We start from the raw sequence: 17,014 nt of genomic DNA on the forward strand, positions 1-17,014 counted from the left end.
ACTAGAGAGGGCATCTCTAATAAACTATTTCTAACACGAGTTAGAGTCAATCGTCTCAAGCCATTTTTTTTTTTCGTTACATTGATTGGTTTTAATTGATAATTTTATTCATATTTTTTTAATAAGATAAATAATATTATTTTATTTGTTACATTGATTGGTTTTAATTTATAAGTAATAAAAGGCAGAATATCTACAAAGTGTCTACTGACTAGCCGGCCGGTGCCGCCGCGTTTGTTACACAGATTTTGTTCGTGGTGTCCTCTCTATAATAATACCTCAATGGTCACAATGTTAGTTGCCATACTCCGTGGCAACGGTTTGATTGGTTTTTAGAAAGGGCTTTGAGTAAAGTGCGCGCGTCGTGATGAAACTTGGATATTTTAAAAGAGCAATATATTGTAATTTGTAAGTAAAAGTATTATGGACACTAATCTCAAAACGTATTAGGAACAGAGATATTTGATTTTGTATTATTCATTTACCTAGAATCTAGATTTATTATAAGATTTTTCTGAGTTTTTTGTGTTTCTCCTTTATTAATTTAAGAATTATTACCAAAACGATGTGTTTGAACGCTTATATACGCAATATCGCTCTTTTAAAATATCCAAGTTTCATCCTTCAAGTAATGTTTATATATCTGTGGTTTCATCACTGTCAGCGAAAGTTCATCACGACGCCACTATAGTCGTATTTTTAATTGACGAAGCCAACTGACAGCAGTTAATGTCACTTTGAAAAATAACTGTGCCAATTAATTATTTAAAGTATATAATAGTGATGAATTCAGTTCTAATTCAATTAGATGAATGAACAATGAGTGTGAATACATTTGACGGGTTAGAGTATTGAGTAAAGTTTATCCATATAATTGTGCACTGCAGTGTTTATGTATTTTGAAGATTGCTGTAAGGATAGGTGTAATAAAAACAAAACAAAAATAACTTTAGAAATCTTTATTCCATCAACAATAAGATAATACTGTAAAGATTCTTTTGCCTCTTCACACAGCACACTACTCAAATTGTCTATTACATATAATATTTAGTTTTACATACAATTTTATTTACTTACAAATATTTTAACTCATAATTATAAGATATTTTTTACAATTTTTTAATTTAAAAAAGAGCAATAAATTGTGATAGGAAGTATAAATAATCGATTATCACAAACATTTAATCTCTCTTTGTACCCTGTTTCTTAGTGTTATGTTCATACTTCGATATAGTTGAATAGAAACAAAGTCCGCTCGTCTCTGAGGAAACACCACCCATGTCTCGGAAGTTGGTTTCTGTAAGAGAAAAATAGTTAACGATTTTTGTTAAAATTGTCTTTCTGTAAATCCTATTTAACTATCTATTACTCTCAAGGGATATTATACACAAAAGTTGTAATAAGAGCATTAAAGTTTAGGTACTTATAGACAAATATGATTTATGGGAGACAACGAAAATTCTCCCTTATTTTGCAATTTATTAAATTGTACACAGTTAAAGTTGAGATTATGTTATCTAAGAAATCTATCGTACTGCTAATCTCTATTCGAAATATAATACAGACAAAGATGTTTTTTGGACGCAAGTTAGTTTCAAATTCGTCCAAATTCTATGTCGTATCAAATGCCATGGAACCTAAGCATGGAACAGTTCCGCGATGGCGGTCTTCACGTAGTACAAAAGTGTCTGCACACACACACACACACACACACAGGCTACACACACAGGCTACACACCAAGATGGCTGCTTCGTCCCTCTAGTGATGTTCAGCAGCAGTCTATCCAACTCCGCCCGATGTGAGCAGTGCAGGAACTCGCGCGGACGCACGCCGCGGAACACTTCCGCTATGGACGGCTTCACGTTGTAGAAGATTAGTGTCTGTCCGCGAGCGTGGAAGTCGTCTATGAGGGATTTTATGCCCTGGAAGATAATGGATAAATTAGTAAAAGGTAGCCCTAAACCAATAATTACATACTATTGTAAAATTTTATAAACTTCCAGAATGTTTTATAAAGTTATAACTCAGTAGCCTACATTTAGTGCGCACCGATAGAATAATACAAGATTCTGAAAGCTTCCAGAACATTCGTGAACGTCCCCACGCCCGTGCCGTAGTGACCTCACACCTGTCAAAAGCTTCTAGAACATTCGAGAACGTCCATTCACCTGTGCCGCAGTACTGTGGCAGTACTGTCAGCCGCCGCACGTTGCCCACACAGAAAGTTTTTTCGAAGCTTCTAGAACATTCTTTCCACTCACCCTTGCCGCGGTGAAGTCTGCCGCCTGCACGTGGTGCGCATCCAGCACGAGCGGCGCGTCGGCGGGCGCCTTGCGCAGCGCGCGCCGCACGAACTCCGCGGACGGGAACGCGAGCGCGCGGTCCACTGTCGCTAGCACGTACGGCACGCCGTCACTTGACTGGAATAATAATAATAAATATTTCAGGACAATTTTCAGACACGGCACGATCTGATCCCACACAGCTTTCGCTTGTGTTATGGAAACCAGATGGCTGATAAACATACATATACAGTGTAAACTCTATATAACGACACCGAAGGGACTGTGCATTTTATGGCGTTATATAGAGTTGTCGTTAAATGGAGAGAAGAAAAATCAGAATTATAAAAAGAGAAAAATTATTTCAGAAGCGTTTGCCAACATCACTTATCTTCTCTCCCGTTTCTATTGCGCGTATCAATAAAACTTTTTCGTCAATACACAATGATTTTCTTTTACTAGCCATGTTAACAGTTTAAAAGTTTGTGAGCAACTAAGAATATGATAACGTATAGAAAATCCATGACTCATACTTATTAGTCATGGTCCAAAACAGTCTACACGTGCAAGCAATCCCAATTTGTAAACAAAAGAACGAATTTCTTAGAAAGTTCGGTATGCATGACGTCGAGTTTATTAGATACTTAATTGTTGTCGTTATTGAGAGTGGGTGCGATGCTATGTAGAGTGTATCATTGTATGGTAGATAAGCTAAACCAACCAAAGGCAATTTTTGACGCTTTAGAGAGTTTGTCGTTAAATCGAGTGTTGTTATATAGAGTTTACACTGTATATAATTTTAAATATACTTATATAGATAATTAACACCCAGACACAAAGCAAACATCCATTGTTCATCACACAAATATTTGCCCCGGGTGGGAATCGAACCCACGACCTCTGGCTTGGAAGGCAGGGCCACTACCAACCAAGCCAACCGGTCAGTCATAATAGTTACAATAGTTCATTATACAAAGTGGAAATTTTACATAGGTCCTAAAAGTACTTTAAATGTTTGAGATCAAGTCGCTACAACGTACGAGACGCCTTCACTTGACTGGAACAATAGTTCGTTATACAGAGTATATTCTATAAGCCCTGGAGGAGGACTTTAAATACTTTAAAATTATTAAATAAATAGCAGTTAAAGATTTTTGAAAAGTGATTTTTATTATAATTTTGAATAGAACTATGTTCAACAGTGAATAGAAAATGTCTGAAGAAAATATGATAAAACTTTTTAGCCACCGAGCAATGTACGCGCAAACTGTAAATCTGAGTAATCTATCAACATAGAGTAATCTTGAAGTCTAAACATATCGTTGGAATTCGCATACTTTTTTGTTTATGTAACTTAAAATATTATAAGTACCTACGCAATTAATAAAAGTACTTCACTAAAACGTGTTTTTTTTTCATCCTTCCTTTTACCTATTTTCATTTATCAAAATTACCATCTACATATAACTTTGACTCATACTCACAATAGCTCTAGACACCCTCACAGACGGTCTGGCAGACGCATACAGCAGGAACACCAAGTTGACAGCAATACCAGCCACGATCCCGAGCTCCAGACGGACCAACAGACATGTCGCGAATGTCACTACTGCGGGGATTATGTCTAATTCTGAAATATAATAAAATACATATAGAATGAATTTTTTTTTTTGTGGAAGTCGGTTAAAGAATTATTGATTTTAACAGCTAATATGTCGCGATAAAAATATGATGAAACAAAATAAAGTAAGTAATTAATGGGTTAAAAATAAACAAAGAGTTCATAAACTATAGATTTTTAATAACTTTCTCCGAGATTGAATTTTTTACGTAATTGACTATGACTATAAAATTACACAATAATGTTAATTATTAGGTTTAAAATGCAATAATTAATATTTGCAATATTTGTTTTAGGATTATTAATGAGCTATTGTTTATTATTAAAAAAATAATGAATGATGTTAGTTATATTGTGTAATCACTATAAATAGATAAATAATACCAAAGGAATCTGAAAGTGACTTACTCTTAGTTCGCCAAATTGGTTTGAATACATGCAACTCCATCATAAACACTACAGCCGCTATTATCACTGCCGCCAACGACGCTTTGGGTATGTAGTAGAAGTATGGAGTGAAATACTGTAATAGAAAATGATACTTTAAATAAATTGTGTATTATTTTTATGAATTTCAGCTAAATGAATCTCTAGAGCTAGTAGAATAAGTCTGTAAGAACCATTAAGTCTCCCTTGTAGAGCTAGAAAGCATACCCATTAAAAGTGAATAACAAGTGATGTAGAGCCCGCCGTCTTTTGTGGCATTTTCCGATGAGAGGCACTGACAAAGAGGCAGAGATAAAGAGCCACTATTTTGCAGCGTGAGGAACACAAGTGATGATCCCACCGACACATCAGACGCGTTCTAAAGTAAAATTTGACCACGGTGAGTTTGTGGACCGGTAGAGCATAATAAGAAAGAGTCAAGAGTCAGTCAGTTGTAGATTCAGCAGCACATGAACTCCAGAAGCCAATGCAGCGGCGAAAGACATGTTCATTTGTAGCACCGTGATGACTGTGTGTTCATAGGGTCTGCTAAAGATTATTTTGATAAATTCAGTATCTCACCTGTAGAGCCAGCACGAGGACTCCAGTGTAGAGCCCGCTCGCGATAGGGTGGTATAGTCTTCTAGACTACATTATATAATATTATTAGAGAGTATAATTAGAGCTCTCTCACTTGTAGAGCCAGTAGCACAGGCACTCCAATGTAGAGCCCTCTCGTTGGTACAATGCGTGGTTCACTGAGTCGCGTCAAGGCACAATGGTAGAGCATATTAAACATAGCCAGTATCTCACTTGTTGAGCTAGCAGCACAAGCACGCCATTGTAGAGCCCGCCACAGGGGCACGTGCGTCTAGCACGCCGTGATAGAGTGGTAGAGTTTAGGACAATAATTTTAGTAGAGCTCTCTCACTTGTAGAGCCAGCAGCACAAGCACTCCCGTATAGAGCCCGCCCGCGGGTGTGGCGACGCCCGACGCGTGGTTCACGGCGCCGCGGGAGAGCGCGCCCGACACCGGCATGGAGTCCACTACGGAGGATACGATGTTGCACACGCCGAGCGCTATCATCTCTTGTGTAGCGTCTACGTGTTTGCCTTCCGCTGTGGATTGATAACATATCTTAATATATATAAATCTCGTGTCACAATGTTTGTCCTTTATGGACTCCTAAACCACTTAACCGATTATAATAAAATTCGCACACCATGTGCAGTTCGATCCAACTTGAGAGATAGGATAGGTTTTATCCCGGAAATCCCACGGGAACGGGAACTATGCGGGGTTTTCTCTGAAAACGCGGGCGAAGCCGCGGGCGGAAAGCTAGTTAGAATATACGATATTAAACATGCAATATAGACATACCTATGCTAAAAAGAAATGAGAATTGAAATCGTTTTGACTCTAACATGGTACTTCTCAATCTTTGTTACAAAATCATTATAGTATCGTAAACACAAAATAAATTATTAGATTTCAAAAAGTCAGCCACAACTATCATAGACAGTAGCTTCATAATATTATCCCCTAAATACTTACAGAAAACTTTAGCCAGCGCGATGTTTTCCAATATAGATAACAAAGGCACAACAAATATGGCAGAACCAAGCGTAGAAGTCATCTCCATAAACGTGTAGGTGTGGTTTCCGACCGTCGCTGAGAACGGAGGGGGAGAGAATTCTGGCAAGCCTGGTTTAACTGTACCTGGGAAAATTAAATTATTTATGTTACAAAGACTTAAGGAAAGAAATACTAAGAAACTAAGCAGGTTATTCTACCTGCTGAAGTGAAACTTCTTTAGGCGTGTTGAGAGTTAAATTTTAAGGTCGCGTCATGGCAATACCGGAGTAAAGTGACAATTTCTCTCTGAATCTCGACAAAGAAGTTTCACTTCTGACACGTGTGCTCGACACACACGCTCTTATTTTCTAATTAATTAAGGAAAACAACAGTAAAACTAAGAATGCATCTAGGGATCAAACCATAATTATAGGTTATGTTTGGCAACTGTTACCCCTCGTTTTCACCAAAGTATAATACATGTATTTTACAAATTTGATGCAATGTTTTCGTTTCTCATAGACATGTGTAAAACATGTTGTATACAAAATTTGATACATGTAGGATAACTTATATGAAACTTGTTGGTTGAAAACTTCTAGTTGCCTGATCTAAGTTGCCTACATGTTTATGATCTCTTGTTTTTGTTGTAGCAATACTTGTAGAATTCGAGACAAATTCAGTCGTACCTACTTTTATAATGTCTATTAAAAAAAACTTGTGATATGTATGTATGTTGAAAACTTTATCCAACAAACATGGATAAAGTTTAAAACTTGTTTGTTACTAGTATTAAGTATACAGAAATTGCAATAAAATAAACAATACTTATCTAAACCACGACTGTGTTTTGTAGGTGAGAACGCTATCAATGGATCAGACAAGTTCTACCATGTCACAGACTTCAGTGTAAACGCAAATGTGTTTTATACTTGTATAAATACTTTTTGGCTACAAAGTGTGAACGAAAGAATGTTTGAGACAGTCTCAATACATGAGTAAAATAAATAATTATGTTTTGAAAAGTATTCTACAAGTTTTGTATCAAACTAGTATTTAACTTGTTTCTTGGTGAAAACGAGGGGTTACACGTAAAATACTTATTGCATTGAAGTTAAATAACATGTGTACATGTATTTCGTTCTGCTTATTGGACATAAACTTTAATGTAAGGTTGTTGAGGTTTAATGTTAGGTTGTGTTTTCTTAGAAAACGCTGTTAACTTTGCTTCGTGGAATTCATTTTGGGTCGAACCACTTAAGCTACAACTTAGTGACTATTTATTATCTACATGAAACATGAATTTATATATCAATTTATACTGAATTTAATGATCACATTTCAAAATGGAAACTCTTAGAAATCAGACTTTACACATGCTTAAAAAAGGGCGCTTAGGACTGCTATTTCAGTGGAAACATTCTCAGTTCTAAAAAAAATGCTAACCTTTTCAAATCAACCATTACAAAAATCTATACCTTTTTTTAATTTTCAATTTGATATCTAATATTGTCCTTTCTACCCTGTAAAAAACACTCACAAAGCGCCTAAAATTTAAAAGTTTTACCCATCTTACATTATCTAAAAAATACCCGCATAAAATCGAAACACATACCAGTCAACATGAACGGCGTCTGGTTCTTCGTATCGAAGTAATACGCGAGACCTGAACACACTAACACCACCAATATATTCCTGGTTGTAGAGAGGAACCAGAGCGCTTGCGACGCACCGACCCGCGCGCGGCTCTGCGGCAACGTCGCCGGGATACCGGCAACCTCGCTTGCGCTGTCTGAACTGTCGGTGAACTTGATGTCTTTTACTTTCTGTAATGTTAAATCAACATATAATAGCTAGGCTATGGAGGAAGAATATGGAGGAAAGGAAGTCCTGCATACTAAATGGGAGGATTTTCGATCAGTCTATGCGAGGCCAGCTGGTAAGGCCCCGGCCCGGGAAAGTTGTTGCCCACGATTTAATAAGTGACATAAAATATTAAACTTGAATGCATGGTTACTGCAGAATTATGGACAGATGTTGATAAAGGACAATTATTATTATCATGAATGCTATTTTTATAATACTAATGGATACAAAAAGATCGGGATTTAATTAACTTTTTTATTAAGTTTTTACAATACTATGAAGTTAATTTAAAAAGATAATTTGGTCATAAATGTAGACCGTGTAGGTACTTATTATTCTCATTAATAGCGTTCTACAAAGTCATTAGATAATAATGTTTCTTATTTTTTTGTTGTTATGTGAGGTTGAATTTCAATTACCAGTTCCTAAATATTTTTATAATCGCTGTAGTAGGTTTAACCTAAGTTTCTAATCTAGAAAAACTATATTTCCTTTAGTGAAATAATATTGAAAACTTTAATTAACTACGTAGGTAACTAACTACCATTCATAGTGCTTACTCGATCGAGGCGAGTTAAACACATTCATCAACTATCACTTAGAATACGCCGCAGGAAGCTCAAATGTATGTTATTTGCAATTATTACACTCAATTTACTTGCTTATCTTATGAAACGGCACGTGTATGAGCATTTATATATTTATCTATAAATAACCCATCTACAATCAATCTACGTTTTTTTGCTACTACAGCCTAAGGACTAAAGCGTTGATAAAGTTTTGTATGTATGTATAAGGTATGTATATTGTATTGGTATTAGTTAATTTACAACATAAAAAGATATAGGTAGCTTACATACTTTTGAAGCGACGATCTCAAAAACTACGGAAGTTCCTAAATTGCAATGCGTATATTATGTATTATCGCTATAGCAGGTATGTGTTTTTTTAAGAATATATTTTGCACTAGCGGTCCGCCCCGGCTTCGCCCGTGGTACATATTTACGTTTTCTCTACATAAGAACCATCCTCGTACTTCAAGGAATATAATAAAAAAAGAATTATCGAAATCGGTTCAGCCGTTCTCGAGTTATGCGCTTACCAACACATATTGGGATTCATTTTTATATGTATACTAGCGGTCCGCCCCGGCTTCGCCCGTGGTACATATTTACGTTTTCTCTACATAAAAACCATCCTCGTACTTCAAGGAATATAATAAAAAAGAATTATCGAAATCGGTTCAGCCGTTCTCGAGTTATGCGCTTACCAACACATTTTGCGATTCATTTTTATATATAAGATAAGATTATGTATATCATCTGAACTTGAAATCCACACAAAAGTTTCTATTATCTAAAAATTGAATGTCAAATAATGCACAAAACGTATGCACAGACCACAGTAGGTACACATCTCTATAATTAACGTTCACTACCTCCAAAGCAAGTAGGCACACACTACACATGTCAATCGCTTATTTGCCAATAAACTCACCCTAAGTAAAAGCAACACAATAATACAGGACAGTCCCAGCACCGAGTCCCACAGCCTCGTCTCGCCGATGTGCTCATAAATACCAGACCACACCTGAAACAAACATTTTGCATGGAGTTCAATGCACTTTCAAGTACCTAATGTCAATAACTTAGAGCTTATGTGAAGGAACCTTATTTGTACCGTTTGTACGTCCTCTGACTTATATTCCTCGTGTTTTTTTCTCATCTATGATCTTACATTTTAATGCATCATCATCAGCCATACGCTCCCACCACTGGGGAGTGGGGCTACGGGCCTCCTATGAGGGTTCATTTTAATTCGTATGTATAATTTATTTGACTATTTTTTAGTTCAGAAACTGTCAATTGTAATCTTTTGAGACAGAGCAAGAAATAGCTATAAAATAACTGAAAAATAATCTTTTGTATTTTTTTTAGAGAAGTATAATTGGGTCGATCAACTTTTAATGGTCCGACGGTACACGCATCATGTCCCTGAACGATAATTAATAAACATGAAATCATAAAGAGTTAAATTGGTTTTAATTATATTCTTTTTAATATTTTCTAACATTATTGTAAACAAAATTTTAATTGTTTTATTAATTTGTGCGTAGTTGCATGGTTGTCCAGAGACTAAATGCAATTTTCCAGTACTATCACATTTGTCCCCAAGCTACAATGCATTAACAAACTTCGCATCACGAACACATACTATCACGACCATAAATACCAAATACACTTCTTGTTTCAGTTAATGATTATTGACATAAAAACATACAAATAATTTTTTTTTTATTGGATATAATACGATTTTCAGGCATTTTACTTTTGTCCCCATAAATCATCTACATGGCACAGGTCTCACAGACAACCGTAATTTAGTTATGAAAACAAAACACAGATGGCGCGGTAGATTCCTAAACAACAAGCTAAACACAATAATTAACTGTCGGGCTCAAACGCCATTTTGATTTGTATAAAATCACGGCAACAGTCGTCCGAGCAACGTTGGTGAGTGTGGGGTGGCTTTATTGTCAGTCCGTCAGACAACTGTGATTAAAACATAAGTACTTGATGCATTGTTATCAATTATACTACACGAGATGCGCTTTCGTCTATAATTTAGTGTGAGCTGAGATTAATATATAAAATAACAATAGTATTTGCTTGGCGGGTCAAAATTTTAAAAATGTCCCGCGGACAACCAGTCACTTAGCCAACAAAAGTGGTTGTACCATGGACAATTTGGTTGTCCCTAGGACAATAATTATATAAAACTTATACTTTAACAGTTAAATAGTTCATGTTTTGTTTATTACTCGGCTGTTTCGGGAACACATTTTTATTACGCAATTTTATGTCTAGTTTAATTGTAATTTTAACATTTCAAAAATCAAGACGACTAAGATGTCCCCATATGAAAATCACATTATACTTCATTCATTCAGTTATATCGAGAATCAGTTCATTTTAATTAAGTAAAATCAATAATACGATACGTAACAAGCTCGCCTTAATAGTTTTTTTGTAAAAAATATCACTATTTCCGCTTTACTGAAACTTTTTTATATATGAAACATTGTTTGGTTGTTCAAAAGACATCATTCGTTTCAATTTTAATAAAAATATTTCGTATTTTGGGTGTAAATAGAACAAATATCAAAATATTATTTATTATTTAATATTAGAAGAATTTATTTTAATTCTGAAGGGAATTTAACATTTAAAAAAGTACTATTGTGTAAGTTGTCCAAAGGACATTATTTCCCGTGAATAGATCGGTTCGTGAAGTTAAATCCACAAATGTATGTAATCAACATCACTGCTGCCTATATAATCTTAATCTACGAAGAATTATCTTCTAAATGAAATAGTAAAATGCTGAAAATTAAGTTAAAAAAAAAAATACGAGAAAATTATGATCGGGACCTTTAAAAATTGATTGACCCAATTACTGTTTTTTAATTGCGTAGGATTTAATGACCATACGTTTTCCATCACCTAGCTAATAACATACAACAATGTACAGAAAACACACCTACAAATACAAAGTTAATTCAAAATACAATGATATAACAGTTTTTAATAATGGAATGTCGAAGGCCGATAGAATGTCCCCTTAGTGAATAAAAAACTACGTTGAGTAAAATAGACAAAAAATCATGGAAAAAAGGGTAAACACAATTACTATTACCTACGTAGAGTTTGAATACGATTTGCAAATAATATCAAAAAGTAGTACATTTTTTTTTATACACGTAATTCATAAAATTATATGCACTACTTCTTATGTTACAGGGTTAAACAGTTGGTCAATATTGTTTGTTAGGAAAGTCTGCCGGGTCCAGACTGGTGAAACGTAACATGCAATGTAACATGCAATGAAAGAATTCACCGTCCACATTGCTGCAATGTATCATGAAAGGTAACACACTTTGTAACAATTTCTCATAGTTTGGACGTCTTGCGCGCGCGAATTGTGCATTACACGCGCATGCTACGAGCATTACAAGCCGCGCGCGGAGCGATCCGAAATTTGTCGGTTTTTCGACGAACACAAAGGGGCGCGTTGTGTGCGCGGAGCAGCCAATGTGGACGGTCGTTTGAGAACGCAACGAACATGGAGGACGAGACTGCGTGGAATGAGCAAAAGAAAGGGTCTTCGGCGTGTTTTCATGAGTTGATGTATCATTAATAATGAAGTACTGATAATCGTCATAGCAAGAACGTGGTCTTCGGACTCCATGCTTCGTGTGATCTACCGGTTTGACGCGCATGAAAAAAACGTGTATCGAAGGGCCGTGTTCGCGGCAGAATGGCGGAAACAGACGAACGCGGGATGTTCGTATTGAATGCGCGTTATGAGCGCGCTATGCGTCCACACCAGCAGCGAACATGCAATGAAAGGCAGAATGTTACATTGCATGTTACGTTTCACCAGTCTGGACCCGGTATAGTTTTTTAAGTTCTGCATCTTTTAAATATCTAGTAACCTGTATATTAGAATGGAAATTTTTAAAAATTCGCAGACAAGCATCAATAATAATTTACATTTTTTTTGGCAAGTAAACAAGTTAGCGTGAGTGAATTTGGAAAGAATTAAAATAAATCAGGTTTTTCAAAACCTATAGAAAGTGGCATAATATGCTAAAATAATGTTAAATTTATGCAGCAATAAATTAATGTAACTACCTAAGGAAAACAAATAAATGAATTTTAATTGGCGTATCTAATGATCAAATGAATTCTAAATTTGTAAGCTGTAAACGTAAGGAAATAAATAACATAGTATAATTACGTCATGTAAGAATAATAATAATTGATTCGAAGTATAATTTATTCTATTTTATATTAATTTTTATTATTTATTATGTACCTGAAGGAACTTGCCACCAGGGAAGCTCAAGCCAAGGATATCCTTGACTTGCGTGGTCGCGATTATGATGGCAGCTGCTGACGTGAAGCCCACAGACACTGGGCCGCTTATAAAGTCGATGAGAAAACCTAAAGAAGAATAATTAATGTATGAGAAGTTTTTCAAATTACCTTTGCGCTTCCTGGTATTACGATGGTTTAAATTATAGTCGTTATCTTTACGTCTAGTTAAGTAGTTACTAAGCTAATAAGGACAAATTTAAACTGCGGTACTAAAGACGATGATTGAATAGTCTGAGCTTAAATAAGCCGAAAATGATCTAGATTCCGTGTAAAATAAGACGTATAGACAGAAAAGCATTCAAACAAAGTAATCGTATCGATATCATTTAACAAAACTTTTAAAATAGTTTTATATATTTAAACAGAATTGATGAATTCATTTTTTAAACATTTTTGGAATTCAGGTGCGTAGTATGAACACATAAAAAGTCCACGAGATTTTCAGTTAAATTCTTACTTATGTCCAAGTTAATTATTATTACAAGTACTTGAAGCTAAGATAAGAATTTTCCTGCTTCACTGTTCTACGTAATTATTAATAATTCACATTATTCTTAGTAGAAATACATACATCGTTACGTCTGTTTTTGTAACAGCAGACTAAACATTTATTATTTAATTAAAATAGTAAAAATATATATATTTAATTTGTGTTATCATAATGATACAATTTTTCCAAGAAACAATATCTAACGATTACAAAAACGTTAATATTATATTTTTATTTGTTTTTATATCGAATTAAATTACGACGTTATCTTTTAGTCTTAAGTTTACCATTTTTACACATTTTACGTGTTATATTTTAGCGTATTACATTTTCTAATACTATTAATAATGAATATTTTATTTTTCTTAACATTCAATATCAAGATCGAAGCCGCGGACTGAAACTAGTTATTCATAATAGTCATATTTTAATCTATGTACTTCAAAAAAGCTAATATACGTTCGCGGCTATTTATAACAACTCTATAATATTTAAATTACTTCCTAGTTGATATTTTCATAAACTTTAAATTATGTTTGCTCGACAACATCGTGTGACTAACAAATATATTTATTGCTAATAACATAACAATGTATGCAAAATATTTATATTGTTCTTGCAATGTTTTATAATCACGAACTGTAAACTGTAAAAAAATGTATGACGCGTTTAAAATAACTATACGTATAGACGAGCATTACCGATATTTACGCAAATTATTCCGGGTAATAAGTGGTATATAAAAGGGCTATTTAATATATATTTGCTTTTTCAACTATTACGTAAATTAGGTGTAACGGCACGACTGTAATGTAAGCGATTATATGACATCATTACAACAATAAAAAGAAAATTTGTAGGAAATAACAAATAATATCATGGACATTTTATACCAAGTATAAAAGGGCACAGATAATAAACTCTTTGTCTAACAGAACAAATAGTGTAAATCTACATACTTATAAATTATATTTTTCAATGATTCAGTGACTGATTATTTGTCTGTTTGTACAGGCTATTTTTCGATATGGTACTTCAACGTTTATTATTGTAGTTGTTTGGTTTCTTGAATTTACGCGAAAGGTTGGTTACCTGTACTGAAGTTAATTAAAAATTGTTTAAAAAGTTGTATTTTATGACTTACTAGCGGTCCGCCCCGGCTTCGCCCGTGGTACATATTTACGTTTTCTCTACATAAGAACCATCCTCGTACTTCAAGGAATATAATAAAAAAAGAATTATCGAAATCGGTTCAGCCGTTCTCAAGTTATGCGCTTACCAACACATTTTGGGATTCATTTTTATATTATAGATGATGGGATATAATTTAAATTCAACTTCAGTATAAAAATATCAATTGGTCGTCAAAAGCTTCAACATCAGTTCCATTCCAAATTAATCTGACCTTATTTTTTATTCACAAAGAAACAACGCATATTACCTGAGGTAGGTACATTTTGTCACCGATTTGACACGCATTTTGTTAAATGCAGAAGACAATTGAATAATGTAAGTAAATAGGGGCGATTCGCTTTGTAAGGACAAAGGCTATATTGACGACAACCATTATAAATTAAATGCATACATTTATACATTTAAATGTCGTTTATTCTTTGTAAATGGCATTTATGTACTTAAATGTTAAAAATATATATTATGGTCTTTTTTGCACGAACCGATTCCGACTAAAGATTTGAAAAATATGCGGACCTTTAATGGTTTATTCAATAATTAAGTTTAACTGACCGTTACGAAAATAAGAGCCCGTATGTTACTGACAGATAAATTTGAATACCTAAATTAAAACTTATAACAAAACATTGTAGTTGGTATTTGTATCACATTTGTATGTAGCAAATTATGTCATTTATGGGCTCCATAGTTTGAAATCTTAGTAGTAATGTAGTCATTATCTTGGTGTATTTCACATTAAAATATTTATGATTTTCCAAAGATGAATTACATAAGTATCTACATATTATAATTTAAAACAGTTTTATTTTTAGCAAGATTCCTTCAAAATGTAACTAAGGAACGATTTGTACAAGAACAGAAACTTTCTGACGGATTTAGGTAATATATACACACAATTAGCTGATATCCATTCCCATTAAATTAAACTAAAATTAAACTTGACTGACCGGTTGGCTTGGTTGGTAGTGGCCCTGCCTTCCAAGCCAGAGGTCGTGGGTTCGATTCCCACCCGGGGCAAATATTTGTGTGATGAACATAGATGTTTGCTCTGTGTCTGGGTGTTAATTTTCTATATAAGTATTAATTTAAAATTATATATTATGTATCATGTATGTATATCAGCCATCTGGTTTCCATAAAACAAGCGAAAGCTTAGCATGGGATCAGATTGTGCCGTGTGTGAAAATTGTCCTGAAATATTTATATTTATTAAATAGTGATATTTAATGGGATATGACTCTTAAACCATAAATGGTTGTAGAGTCAAAACTCTTCTATACAAGTAAAAAAAAACTTACCCAACTGTAAAATGCCCATAACAAGTTCGACGCAACCAGACAAAAACGCCAGAAGCACTGCGAATTCCGGGCCCAGACCATGTAGGTTTTCTCTCGTCAGTATAGCAGCTATTGCCGTGGGTCCGATAGCGGAGTCCTTTACAGAACCGAATATTGTGTATACGAAGCAAGCCATGAAGGAGGAGTATAGGCCATACTGCGGAGGTAGACCGGCTACGTTCGCGTAGGCTATCGCTTGCGGGATCACTGTCAGACCGACAGTCAGACCTAAAAAGAAGAAGAGATAAAGGGTTAGGAAATGTATTTAGAGATAGATGATTGGATGTTTATTTTTAGAATGTTATAAAGTGGTGTGGTGCAATACCTAATTAAAAAATTAGATTAGACTCAGAAGTCAGACGTGGACGGTCGGGGACAGACTATATAAATCACAGACAAGAAAATAGGCGCGTACTTCGTATGTGTCTGGAAAACTTCATTAAATCGTTGTTAATTAATAACTAGCGGTCCGCCCCGGCTTCGCTCGTGGTACATATTTCGCAATAAAAGGTAGCCTATATGTTCTTTCTCAGGGTCTAAAGATTATCTATGCCAAATTTCATCGAAATCGGTGCAGTAGTTTATGCGTGAAAACCATACATACATACAAACAAACCTTTCCTCTTTATTGTATTAGTATCTATAGACAAAAGTTTTTTAATGTGACAATAAGATTTATATAATTTATATGCTCTGTATACTGTTTCTGTTTTAAGAAATGCTTGAATCTATCTGTATGTACAACATAACATTCATAAGATTACATAAAGTAAGGTTTCTAAGGTTCTCAGTAATCAAATGCATTTCCTTGACAATGGACAATGGACACTTTCAAGAAATGTGCTACAGATTATATGATTTTCAATATAATTGAAAAATTACCCTATTACGTGGCGTTTACCTCAGTGATAAGCATTGTAATTTTATTGAACAAAAAGGTTTAATTGTATAATTATTGGGAACTTTTACTATTAAAGGTCATAGTAGTTTTGCTGTGTTTCTTTTTATCAACGTATTTAACTGTCTTTTAATTGTAAAATTGTATGTTTTTGTGAGGAAAAGTACAAAAAAATATTGGTATTGCGGGTAGAGTTATGTCTTGAATAGATTGAACTTATTTGTTGCCTGATTTAGGTGGAGCTAATTAGCACAATGTTTTTTAAAGGTGGTTAAAGAAACAATTAATATGGACAGATTACAAAATATATAGGAAATGCTTCTATTAGTTTAATATTCGATATTATATTCCGTAAATCGTACTTGTAAAAAAGGTAATAATGT

General features: G+C 34.4%; 1 protein-coding gene across 1 annotated transcript in view; it reads right to left on the minus strand.

Moving 5' to 3' along the window:
- Nucleotides 1-944: 944 nt before the first annotated feature.
- LOC149906708 (sodium-independent sulfate anion transporter-like) overlaps nucleotides 945-17,014 on the minus strand; it is a 37,852-nt gene continuing 21,782 nt past the window's right edge. Inside the window, exons 3-13 of the mRNA XM_090104886.1 lie at nucleotides 15,695-15,961; nucleotides 12,651-12,778; nucleotides 9,270-9,362; nucleotides 7,522-7,732; nucleotides 5,886-6,050; nucleotides 5,262-5,449; nucleotides 4,313-4,427; nucleotides 3,768-3,913; nucleotides 2,263-2,421; nucleotides 1,739-1,923; nucleotides 945-1,297 (exon numbers count right to left, since the gene is read on the minus strand). Of these exons, the coding sequence (XP_089961012.1) occupies nucleotide 1,297; nucleotides 1,739-1,923; nucleotides 2,263-2,421; nucleotides 3,768-3,913; nucleotides 4,313-4,427; nucleotides 5,262-5,449; nucleotides 5,886-6,050; nucleotides 7,522-7,732; nucleotides 9,270-9,362; nucleotides 12,651-12,778; nucleotides 15,695-15,961 (1,658 nt within the window). The 3' untranslated portion in view covers nucleotides 945-1,296. The remainder of the gene's footprint in view (nucleotides 1,298-1,738; nucleotides 1,924-2,262; nucleotides 2,422-3,767; nucleotides 3,914-4,312; nucleotides 4,428-5,261; nucleotides 5,450-5,885; nucleotides 6,051-7,521; nucleotides 7,733-9,269; nucleotides 9,363-12,650; nucleotides 12,779-15,694; nucleotides 15,962-17,014) is intronic.

The sequence above is a fragment of the Colias eurytheme genome, chromosome 8, assembly GCF_061535395.1.
Source record: "Colias eurytheme isolate Ceu_HAF_F1 chromosome 8, ilColEury1 Martin Lab GWU primary, whole genome shotgun sequence".
NCBI classification, from domain to species: domain Eukaryota; kingdom Metazoa; phylum Arthropoda; class Insecta; order Lepidoptera; family Pieridae; genus Colias; species Colias eurytheme.